This window comes from Drosophila elegans, unplaced genomic scaffold (genome assembly GCF_018152505.1).
Source record: "Drosophila elegans isolate 14027-0461.03 unplaced genomic scaffold, ASM1815250v1 contig_814, whole genome shotgun sequence".
Classification (NCBI taxonomy): domain Eukaryota; kingdom Metazoa; phylum Arthropoda; class Insecta; order Diptera; family Drosophilidae; genus Drosophila; species Drosophila elegans.
In genome coordinates, this window is record NW_024546167.1 from 12,700,448 (window position 1) to 12,712,595 (window position 12,148).

The 12,148-nt window shown below is 36.6% G+C and overlaps 1 protein-coding gene across 1 annotated transcript; it reads right to left on the reverse strand.

The window, feature by feature from the left end:
* Positions 1–73: 73 nt before the first annotated feature.
* On the reverse strand, positions 74–10,863 carry LOC108139030 (ubiquitin-conjugating enzyme E2Q-like protein CG4502). The gene is made up of 5 exons (XM_017261639.2): positions 10,571–10,863; positions 1,574–2,091; positions 1,328–1,451; positions 854–1,203; positions 74–777 (listed from the first exon to the last, which is right to left on the reverse strand). The coding sequence occupies exons 2-5, from the start codon at positions 1,924–1,926 to the stop codon at positions 693–695; spliced, it is 912 nt and encodes a 303-aa protein (XP_017117128.1). The 5' UTR covers positions 1,927–2,091; positions 10,571–10,863; the 3' UTR covers positions 74–692.
* Between the last annotated feature and the right edge of the window lie 1,285 nt (positions 10,864–12,148).

The following is a 12,148-nucleotide window of genomic DNA, read 5'->3' on the forward strand; positions in this document are numbered from 1 at the left end:
CCCAAACTAAGCTTTTGCATAAAAATAAAATTTAAAATTAAAAGGATACCTCCATTAATAATGCAATTATAGACACATGTTATATTTATTTATTATGCGTAACTTAAAGAGAAAAACCAATTTATAAGGAACACACATGTGTTCGCAGCTGTTGAATTTTGGTTTCTTCATTGTTTAACTTTAACAAAAATCACAACAAATTATAATAACACAGTCGAACCAAGATATCAGACTAATTGATTCTGTAAACGATACGTAACTTAATTTATAGCGCTAGCCGATTGAAAATGATTTGCAAAGTGGCTGCTCATCCGTTCTTCGGTTTTCGTTTTTGCTCAACTAATAATACTTAAATATCCACTTTGTAATCGGCGAAAATTCCTTTTTACTGATGACTACGATCTAGAGTTACATTTTAAGCTAATTTGTTGCTTGATGCGCGTTTTTACTTCCGGTTTTTTTTTTTTTTCTTGTGTTTTCAAAAGTTACTCCGGTTGCTTTATGGATGGTTTGCAATTGAAATCGTTTGTTACTTTGACCAAGAGTAGAATAAAGATGTATAGATGATGGCTTGATGAATTGCTATGAGCGAGACTTTTGTTGGGTGGCTGAATATTGTTGATTTGCATTGGTTGGGTGTTGGCAAACGCAGAGCATCTGAGCTGAGTTTTCTTGCGGACCGAAAACGACACTTAGCCATCGGACAGGGCGGGCGTCACCCATCCGTACTTTTCGTGTGTCTTAACCAGCGAACGGAACGACTCTTCGGCTTGGCGGCTACAAACGAAAACAAATAGTTCATTTCGGTGTCATAGATGTATATAGATTTTCAAGTTAAATTCTATTCTCTTACCGAGTGAACTCCTTTGTACTCTTTGGCTTTCGTGTAATTCTGCCCTGACCCTTGACTACGCTGGCAGCAAATTGCATGATGACCGCCTCCACCGTATAGGCACTGGCCCATCCGCGGGGCGTTAGGAGTTCCATGCAGATGGCACCGCCTTCCATCACGTAGCCCTTCTCGATGCGCGGCTCCACCACGCGCATGAAAGGCGGGGCGAAGGGAAAGTTGTCGGGGAAACTCAGGTGCAGCAGGATGGCCGGCACACCCATCTCGGCCATGTCCTTGGCCAGTGGTGAGTCGGGATCGATCACGTGCAGTCGTACGTGCCACTCGAAGAGACTGTCGTTCACGAGTTCCACCTGTAAAATGGGATATATTTGATGAGCTGGTTGTAAACGATGCAGCGGCTGCCTTCAGATCACAGAATTTATAGTTCTTGGCAGTTCATTGATCAAAACTATCTGCTTTTAATCCAGGACTAACCGTGAAGACAGCGCCATCCTTGGTCTGCAGTCGCTCCATTTCGCGGTATTCCTTCATGAGGCGGCGGGATCGAATAGTCTGATCCGGCGCCGCCACCAGTTGTCGTCCCGTCATCGGCGCCACTCTGTAAGTAGGATTGCAAGTTCTGGGGTTAGCTCCCCACACAGATTATGGGATGTTTTTTTTGAACGGAGATTTGAGAACAAGAATTTTTTTTTTTTTTTTTTTTTTTTTGTAGCTGCTCACTTGTGATCTTGTCGTCGCCGCTTGCCTGGAGAGTCCCAAACAGCCTGCTCGGCTGCCATGCGGACCACTGCGTTTTTGGTGCCACTAGATGATCCCGATGATCCGCCGCCCACTGCTCCGCCGCCCATTGCCCCGCCTCCTGCCGAGGAGGCAGCAGCCCCATCGTGATTGTTATTGTTGTTGTTGTTGTTGTTATTATTGTTTGTGTTCGGACTGCTGCCAGTGGCGCCATCAACCTTGTCATTGTTGTTATTATTGTTGTTATTATTATTATGGTTGTTGTTATTATTGCTGGACTTCTGGAAGATTTTGCGGAATGCAGTGACAACTCTCTCCTTGGAACGCGATGACATCTTGGTTTGGATTAGCTTGGTCTCCCTTGGATTTGGGTTTTTGGTATTTTCGAGTTCTTTGAGCGGTGGCTTTTGATTTACTAGTTTACTAGTATTGTGTGGGCGTGGTTGTTCAGTCTTCTTCTTTAAATTGTTTCTGGTGCAATGTGGGTCAGTGAATTGGTGCTGAAAATACATAAAAAATGATATGATTTTGTTATTAATAGCATAGTAAAAGCTTAAATATATATTGAAAAGTTTATTTTCAAAAACTGTTTGAGATTTAGAAAACATTAAATGGTTTAATACGATTTAATAGTATATGTCCTGTTGATTAAACAAAAGCACATAAATTTAAAGATTCTTCAGTTTTAAAATAATTGATATGTACATTTAGGTACCGGCGATAAAATCAATGACTGATTTATGTATCGATACGCAAGAATACACTTTCTATTGTGCCCAGCAGACAATATTATGCGCATAACAGCCCATAAAAATTAAAGCGTTTAGCTGAATAAGCAAATTTAAGCGAGACCCAAAGCCTGCCCATTACAATGAACATTTGAGCTATTGAAGTTTTACCCACTTGCAGATGGCATGTGTGTTGGTAGAGAAGAAATGCCGACATTAACATTTGCTTGGGGCAAGCTTATAAAATTAACATACTTGCGCATGCTAAGGATGCTATTACTTGGAATTTGATTCCCTCCAAGCAATTTTCATATTTTAGTAGACCCTTAGCAACACAAAAACACGACCTTGAACTAGCGCCCGCTTTTGTAAACCACACCACACCACAACAATAACCGGAGATACTTTACCATGTCTAGCAGTCATAAGCACAAGCACACATCCTAGGCAAACTTTTTCAAGAGAATAACAAGCCCGCCAACGAAATATGTTAAATACTCGCCTCGACCAAAAACAAAAAAAACGACCCATGATGGCGGCTTTTGAAAAAGGAGCGACATAAAAACTTATTTCGTCGCAGCTAAAAGGATTCTTACAGGGTGGAGGAAGGAACATTTACACATGGGGAAAATATGGTTGTAACAAGCATAAAAATCTTATCTGTGACATCATATTTTAGTAAAAGGTTATTGTTATTGTTATAAGAAACTATATGTTTGTGAAGAAGGTAGTTCAGTTCTCACTTTAAAAATTTATTGAAGGGAGCAATTTTTGATAAAATGTAAAATATAAACTTTGACTCTCCCAGCAGTTAATAAATCGTTAATAAAAATCTTAAATCTTTTTTTTCTATGCAAGAGCCAAAACACTCTAGGCGTCCAAGTTTTATGGCAAAAGTTTACACAGCCTATGGAGTAGCACTTCCTAGACTTATTTCTTTTTCTTAAAGCTGTGGATGCCAAGGAAACACCCACTACTTGCCTTTCACCATGCCATAGAATTGGCCGAGGTGTTGACTGTGGTGTCGCCAAATTGTTTGCCTTGCGCATAATTAGCTTTGACCCCAGTGCACGAGCTCTCAAAGGGGATTTCTGGGGTCACTTACTGGCACTCTGGACTGAAGCCAAGACCAGAACTCGGTGACCAAGGACAACAGATGTGGGCGATACCTTTTTATGAGCGTAGGTGGGGCTAAGGGACTACTATTATTGCAGGAGGAGGGATAAGTATAAGCTAAGCTGAGAGCCAAGAGATCAGATAAAACTGGTTCAAGGGAACCGACTGGAAGTTGGCAAGTATTAGGCGACAAGAAATAAATTTAATGCCTTCGGGGTGAATGGAAAAAAATGTTCTAGCATTACACCATTATTACAAATTAGTTAAAAAACTCAATACCCATTATTGAATACACAAACAAATTGAACATTAATAAAAGGTTATTGGCCTACTTCATTGGCTATATTAATTTACATAACTACGCGATTACATTAATCAGAATGTTTCTCTCGCGTTAAAAAAAAGCTTCCAAATTGTAAACTAAACTTTTGTTTATACAATTATATTTTGGCTTAATGAAAAATCTACAAGTTAATAAATAATTATTTCCTACGCAAGTTTTCCTTCCTTTAGAGCTCATACTTTGTTCATATCCCAGTCAATAGAAGTTTTTCCTTAACTAATATTTATTACACTATTGTCTAGGCTTACGAACTTATTTAATAATCTTGATAAGCTAACAAATCATGAATGATTGATTGACTAATGACCCTGACCGAAGTAAGGGAGTCCACTCCCCGAAACTGACCCAAAACCTCATTAAGAGTTCATTAAGGTTCGAACTATTTCAGGTCCTCCACATATTTTCCTTTTTCCGCCCAGTTATGAGCTATTTCCTTCCCCTGCAGCTCGCTCTTGTGTACCCAACTAAAAGTATTTTCAGACAACATTTTTTGCACTTTTGCTTTCAGCCAGGGCCACTAAAAGGAAAAAACTAAACTGACCGAGGCCGAAACAAAGGCGCCACTGGAATCTTTTCCAAAAGAAAAAAAAAGAAACAAACCCAACAAGTTCCACAAATAATGTAGAAGGGAAAGAAGCGCAGAAAAGTCACGTTGTTGATGGCAATAGGAAATGTTATCGGGCTCCCGGCTCACATTTCTACAGCTCTTGCGCCATTTATTTAACCAAATAAATGTCAACAATGTTGACATATCTCTCCATCCTTAAACACAGACAGACTCTTGAAATATTTATAAAAATTAGGGCGATTCGACTTGTCTGCAGAAACTAGGTTTAAAAACAAAATATTGTGCCCGTTTTTTACAGATCAATAAGAGTATTTTCCCTGCAAATTATTATTATAAATATACATTTATATCTTATCCTTAAAACGAATACAATTTCATTTTTTGTTTAATAATTAGTATATTTGGCTTACTAGTTTCATAACTATTTTCCCTTTATTGAGATCGAACCACCCTAATGCATCCGTATAGATTGGGCGACAAATTGACTACCGCGGTTGAAGTTTTAGTATTCACAAATATAAATCTTATCTGGCGCCACGAAAATCGATATGGCCAAAGCAAAAGCAACACCCGCAGCAAATTACTCTATCCATAGACGAACTTTCCCCATACTTCAACTGACCTACCCCATACAGATATTTAATAATAGCCTTCGGGCTGGCTCTCAATCTCAATCAATGTTGTTTGCAAATCCAAATATAGATAACAGCAAAATGTCGCTAAATCAGGTGGCGGACACTCATTCAAGTTCCCTTCTGGGGATTGAGATTAATAGATTTTTAATTGAGTTTCCCAAAGTAGGAGACTTGTTGTAAAAGGCCCTATCCATTAAAGTGGCTAGCAGTTTTCTGGCCTAAAATTTGGTGTCAGATATGTTTCCGTGTTTTCTTTTGCAAGATTAAGCTTTTAATAAAATGGTAGTCATTTATTATAAGCAGATTTGAATGCTTTTTAATGACACACAAGAATTTAATACCATAATAACATTTAAAAGCGTGGGAAAATACACAGAAGCCAAAAACTTAATAAACAATTAATATAAGCTGATTTTCCAGTCACATTTATATACAATGTACATATGTATGTATACGTGAACAAACACTGTGCTCATGTTTATTGTTGTTTCATAGCATGCAAATTTACTCGCCTGTCGCATGCAAAATTACTGAATGCAATCACGAAAGTAAAAGGGGGAAAGCAATATAACACGAACGGTGAAAATGCAAATATGCAGAAATTAAGAAAAGAAACGAGAACTGTGTCACTATACAAAAAAATCTTGGGATGCTTTTGTTCATTTCTGTCCTTAGCGCGTTTGTTTATTGATTTTTGCTCTTGACAAACTTTTTACCGTGCAATTCTAAATGTAATCTAAAAGTATAAAAGAGTAACAAATAACAGGGTAAATACACCTTCAAAATAAATAAGGATCAATGTTTTAAACTATATATTTTTGCAACAATAATTATTTAATTTTTAATACAAAATATTACTTCTATACACGATTTTTAAAGAAAACAAAATTGCAAAATTAAATTCGGAAATCATTGTATTAAGAAGATACAAATTAAACAATTTAATCGAACAATTTCTTGAAGTGCATAACGCTTAAAGAGAAAGAGATCGTTAATCAACTATTTGGTGCAGCAGCTGAACAATGCGGAAATATTTGTTCAGAGGTAAATGTGGGAGGTGAGGAAAGACGACGAGAGAGATGCTGACTAATGGCCCCTGCAACAGTTCTTTGTTCTCAGCCATTAGCGAACACCTACCAAAGAACACACCCACGGAGAATTAATCCCCAAACCCCCCCTTCGTGACCATCGCACCCATCGAGTGTGGTTGCCATGGCATTCAGCTTTTTCTCCTCTCTCTCAGCTTTTGTACTTGCACTTATCCTATCATCAGTGATGTCAATTAAAAGTAGCTAAATTTAAAATCATTTCTAGCAAAGAACATAAAAAAAATTAGAACCAACGTTAAAAATTTGTACGCCAACTTTCTGCAGTGGTCATCTTATTAAAACATTTAAAATTATTTCATAAGCCAAAATACAAACAAATAAAAAAATTGTATTTTAACATGACCTACAGACCTTGTAAATGAAATCACTTTCAGATAATGCATCGGGTATTGGGCTCTAATTTTTCAAAATTAATTTTGTTTTTCCACCTTAAAATCTCTTGACTTCTTTGTGAAACCAATACTTTGAAAACTAAATAATTTTAAGAAGACAAATTAATTTAACACAAAATCTTCTAATTATCGAGACGAATAAAAATCAGTGGATGTGTTTTGTTTATAGCTAAGCCCCCAACACAGGCAGACGTCCTTTTGCCTCCCACTTTTTCCCCTCTTATGCAGCTTCTCTGCCACTGTTGGCATTGTTCTAGATGGAAGTCCGAGGGTCACCGCTTGTTACGGCTTTGTTAATTTATTTATAAACAATTCCTCGCTCGGACTCTTGTGCACATGCAAATTGAATTAAGTACGGATTTTATTTTCCTCTTTTTTTCTCTCGGTATATATGTACATAAAGCTTTTAAATGTGCATTCAGCATTAATCAAGGCCAGGCGTCAGCAGCACAACAATCTGTCTCCTTTATTTCCTGATTGTGTGCTAACCAAATCGAAATGCTTTGTCACTCAGTAACTAAGGTTCATTGACTCTGCTCAGATCCAATAATTTCCGTTAACTGACTAACGGGGCAGTGACTGATGCTGATGGTTTGACCCCGTTATGGTCGTACAAAAAAATAAATATACCAAAGCGAAGCTTTAGCTCCCTCATCTGACCTTGCAAATGTCTCTGTTAGTCTGTTTATCATTTTTTTTTGTGATGTGGCGTCATAACACATGGCACTTGCACACAAAAAGCTAATATACATACAAGAATCTAGAAGGTTCAATAGCTCACCGGAGTTCGGAATACACTCTAAATACATTTTTCATATATATTCTCATATTAATGAAATTCGGAATTAAAAAACAAAAGAGCTAGGGGAAGATCGAGTTAAAAAAATAAGTTTGGTCGTTAGTAAATTTAATCAATTGAACTTTTTTTTTGATATTTGAAAAACCCTTATTTCAAGAATTATAATAGTCTTCCAAGATAGGGTATAAATACTTCTTCCATGCTCTCGCACAACATGTTTTTATGTATTTATTAAGACTCCGACAGGCATATCTAAGCATGGATATATTAACAGAGAGGGCTCCTAGACAACCATCTCCTGAAGGAATGGGAGACAGCCACGAGATGAAAAGCCTGGCCAGATTTTAAGCCCCTTCTTTTTCCCACTCCGCCATAATTTTACCCAATTCACTGGTGGCGCGTGTTTCATCCAAACGGAAGCCATTTATGAAATTGCTTTCGACAAGAGAGCAACAAAGGCAGAAACATGATAAGCCACAACAACAATTACCACATCTCACGGGTTAAAAGTGGACTTTGACATGGACATCGGGCCAGGGACATGATTCACATATTCGCGTCATTTCATGACGTTAGCGGTTGAATTGCGGTTCAGTCTGGTCGATGTCCAAGGAGTTACACAGAGAAAAATCACCAGAATTGTAATTTTATCGTATCGATTAGAAATAACCTTTACCGAACGTGCTAGTTTATGGATGGCTTAATCGAAGATCGCAAATATGTAGGGATTATCAACCAATTATATTGTATTATCTTACTTATTGATTTAATTTTCAAGTTTTTTTTTGTTTTTATTGGTTATTAATAAAAAAAAACTGTTCAAGCTGAAGAATTTTCGTTTTTTATATTAAATTTAAAGAGAAAACCAAAAACAAAATGTAAACTTTTTCTTTAGGTTTTACTTTCTGTGCAACTGCGTCTATGCCGATAGCTTATGTGTGAAGCGACCTGTCAATTTGGCTTTTGTCGGGTGTCAAAGCTAAGCACTTTGTGTATAGCGGTTATTGCACACGAGATAAGTTTCTTGGGAGATAATAATACAGAGAGTGAAGTAAGTTGTTACTTAATCTTTTGTAACTGGTCAATAACCATTTGATAAGTATGCTGTACAAAATTGGTAAAATTGATTACAATAGCATTATTACACTCTACTTTATATTTGGTTTACTGGTATATTAGGTGGTAAATTTATATTTATTATTTAGTAGCAATTACTTCCTATCTTTAGTCCCAAAACTCCTAGGATATGATATTCCCAAGGAGAATAACACTGCTGACGTCAATAGCCGACTTGAAGGAAAATAAAAAAAAATGAACAGACAGACTGGACACACGCACTAAGTGCTACCTACCTGCCATATTGTTTATGCTCTATGAAATTGTTTATCACCTGCCACAAACACTCCCACTCATGTAAAATGCATAAATTCATACGATAGCAGGAAAAAGTTCATCTAATTGCCGGCGACCCTTTGCTCTTTCACTCTATTAATAGAATCCCACGGGGGATTTAAGTCTCCTTATCCTGAATTTGACTTCAATTTCCCTGGCTATGCATAATCAATTTATGCGTATGCCGGGTTAAATCTATAAATTAATTCAACCGTAAAAATAAAATGCCTACTCGGCGGGCCCATAAAAAGTTGATGTGCCAAAGTGCACACACCCACGCCATAAGCTTCGTTGATCAAGTGCGATTTAAATGCACAACATGTCGGGGGGTCGGACCAGGATGGCAATTACAGTGGGCACTGCCTGAGAGAATCCTTTTAAAAACAAAGAAACTACATTTTAAATTACGTATAAGTAAAGCAAAATCTTAATTTCATATTTTAATATCCTACAAATTCTACAAGAAAACTTGTTTCATTTGCTGAAGTCCGACTTTTCGTAGTTTCTACTGTAGAAGGAAGAGGATGCAGAGCGTCTTGGCGCCTGTCTTGCTGTGCTAACCCAGAAAGTGCCGATAAAGAAAGGGGAGATAAACGAAAGGGAGGATGGATAAAAGGACGGGAGACAGAGAAGGCAGGGAATATTATCTATCTTCAAAGCTTAGCCTTTCTCCCTCACTCTCGTTAGAAAGTGGAGCTCTGATTTCATTCATGAATACCAAACAACGTGGAGAAGCCTTTCTGACTTCTTAGCTTCATATATATGTATGTACATATGGTATATATATGTACATACATCTGTACATTGAGGAATTTATATATGGTGGGCGTGAAAATGTCAGCAGTAAATACAATTTGAGCATTTTCCGTTGTTGAGCTTCCATTCATTTGCTTAGATTTATTTTCACAATCTCTCTCTACTCAGTTTTTTTTTGGCATTTTCTTTCATCTTTTTCTAAACTGGCACAGGCAATAAAGGCTAATACGCCAAATAACAACGAACAAAATCCGAAAAGTTTTTTATACTTTTTTGAGGCCATTTTTTACTTCCCTTTTTAGGCATATTTTTAGCCAAGTTTTCATTTTATTTTTATTCTACTGCCTAAATGTAAGTGTGAAAGTTAAGGGATTTATGAGATCAGATTGACTGACTTACGATTAAAAGGTAAACAATGAATTAAAAGTAGTCAATAGAGTTGTTGAAAAGCTGACAGGTGTTCTAACTGTTACTAACTAAGATTTGAATTTAAATAGAAAATTGGAAAAGAAAATCAAGAGTAATTTTGGGAAAGCAATTTCAATTATGAACTTGGAAGCTTGAGCATGACTGAATTGAACTTAACCTTAAAAAGTTTTCTCAATAAAAACGATAATATTTGAGGGCTAAAAAATCCCAAAGGTACAATTTTAAAGCTTAATTTAAGGCATATATTTTAACAAAGAATCTTGACCATGACTGCAACCTTGGAAAAGCGACTTGTACTGTATAAAGTCGACAAAAAGAGCACTTGAAAATGTTCAGTATTCAAGTTCAATGAAAAGCTGGCATTGGCTGAGCAAGACAGAACTAGCATCCCTCTCTTTTCCCTTTGGGGAAAGAAATGTCTAAAGCTTAAGTGCAATGAATAGAACACGAAAAACAAACGCACAAACCTATGAAAACGCACACGTTTATTTGACAGGCTTGTTTGCTACTGTCATGCTTCAATTGAAAATCGAAGGGGAGAGAGAGAAGGGAAGCTCGAGAAACACACAAAGTTCTATTTGAAGGAGTGAGAGGTCAAAAGCTATTAATTGGCCAAAAACAAAACGGGATACAAGGTGCAAGATGGGAAGAAGGGCGCGGGAGAGATACAACAAGACAGAACACACTCAGAAACAAACACCCACACACTTACCAAGCGCCAAATGCAACTGTTTTTGTTGTTCTTCGTGCTTATCAGCGTTTCCTTTTATTCTTAATTTTCCTTTGCAGCTCGCAAAGAAAAACAAATAATAAGATGGGAAATACAATCAAACGCAATTGTTTTTACGAAGTATATATATTTTTTTATTGCGCGGTATGCGAAAAGTAATAAACATTCGCAGTTTAAATTCAAATTAACTTTTGGATTATTTTATTTCCTTGGAGCCACTTTTCACTGCACTTTTCGCCCGCGAGAGCGGAGAGAATCTGTTAGAGAGGAGAAGAACTGGTGTAATACAGCAATGACACTGCCGGTGCAGCTGTTAGACATCGAAACTTGCGCGAGTTATCGTGTTATCGGAGCTAGCGCAATCCCGCAGATATGCCTTTCACACTTGGCAAACTCGGGTAATTGCGTTGGGCTGTTATAAAATGGCGTTTGTTTGTTTTATATTTGTAAATGAAATACTAAAAAAACTGGGAAAGCAGCAGTGTATCCTAAAAAAAGAATGATATATAGGGGAAGAGAAAGCACGAAAATTTCCAACTGCCAATATTTTAACAAAAGTCTAGTAAATTATGAAATTAAATTCCATATTCTCCCGCCTTCAAGTGCTAGCTGTTTTGTTTGTTTTAAAAGTGACGCCCCAAACCGATAAAAACGCATAAGCAAGTGTAAACAGATCATAATAGGGCTCTGTTACTTAACAGCAATGCTTCTTAGCGAATTCACCTACTTAACCAACGCGCGTTTCTACATCGGTTTTAAAATATTTAAAAAATTATACAAAAAAATTCCTTCCGATGATATTTTGGTTCTAAAAAGTTCGACTATTAAGCTTGCGAATATTAAAAAAACGGAATGATTCGTAAGCCCCATAAACAATTGCTTTGATTTCTAAATCGATACACAAAATTATTTTTCTAAGAATGTTTTTCCCAGAACTCTATTAAAAACCTTAGACCACAGTGATTTGTATCGCATATTTTACGTTTATTTTGTTTGAGAAATGTCTAGAACACCAATAAAGTAAATTCAGTAGCAAACAAGTATGATTAGTATAATAATATTACCTCTTGTCGTTTGCATTTTATTGCTTTTCATGGCTTTCCTTGACTTAAGAATATGTCTATATAAATACCAGTAATATGAGTATATTAACCATTTCGGTTATGAAAAAGATTCTACATTCCAAATGCCGTTCCTATAACAGTTGTAATTGATTATTAGTATTTCTTGTTTAAGTAAGTAATTCGTTACAGTATGATAATGGTTTCACAAAGAATATAATACTGCGCATTTGCAACAGATTAGTTATTTTTAGGATACTAAATAACCCACATGAAGTAGGAAAACAATCAAAAATAGCCGCTACGTACTAATCAACAAATGTAATTTTCCTCCCTTTCGGTTATGCGTAATTTTTAAATATTTCTTAAATATTCTCAAGCACTTTGAATACATATTTACGTGGCTTATAAGTATCATAATTTAATTTTCATATTTAAATTGTGTGTACGTTTTCAACGGAATCTCAAAATTGCAAGGAAGATGTTTGTCTGCTTAGTA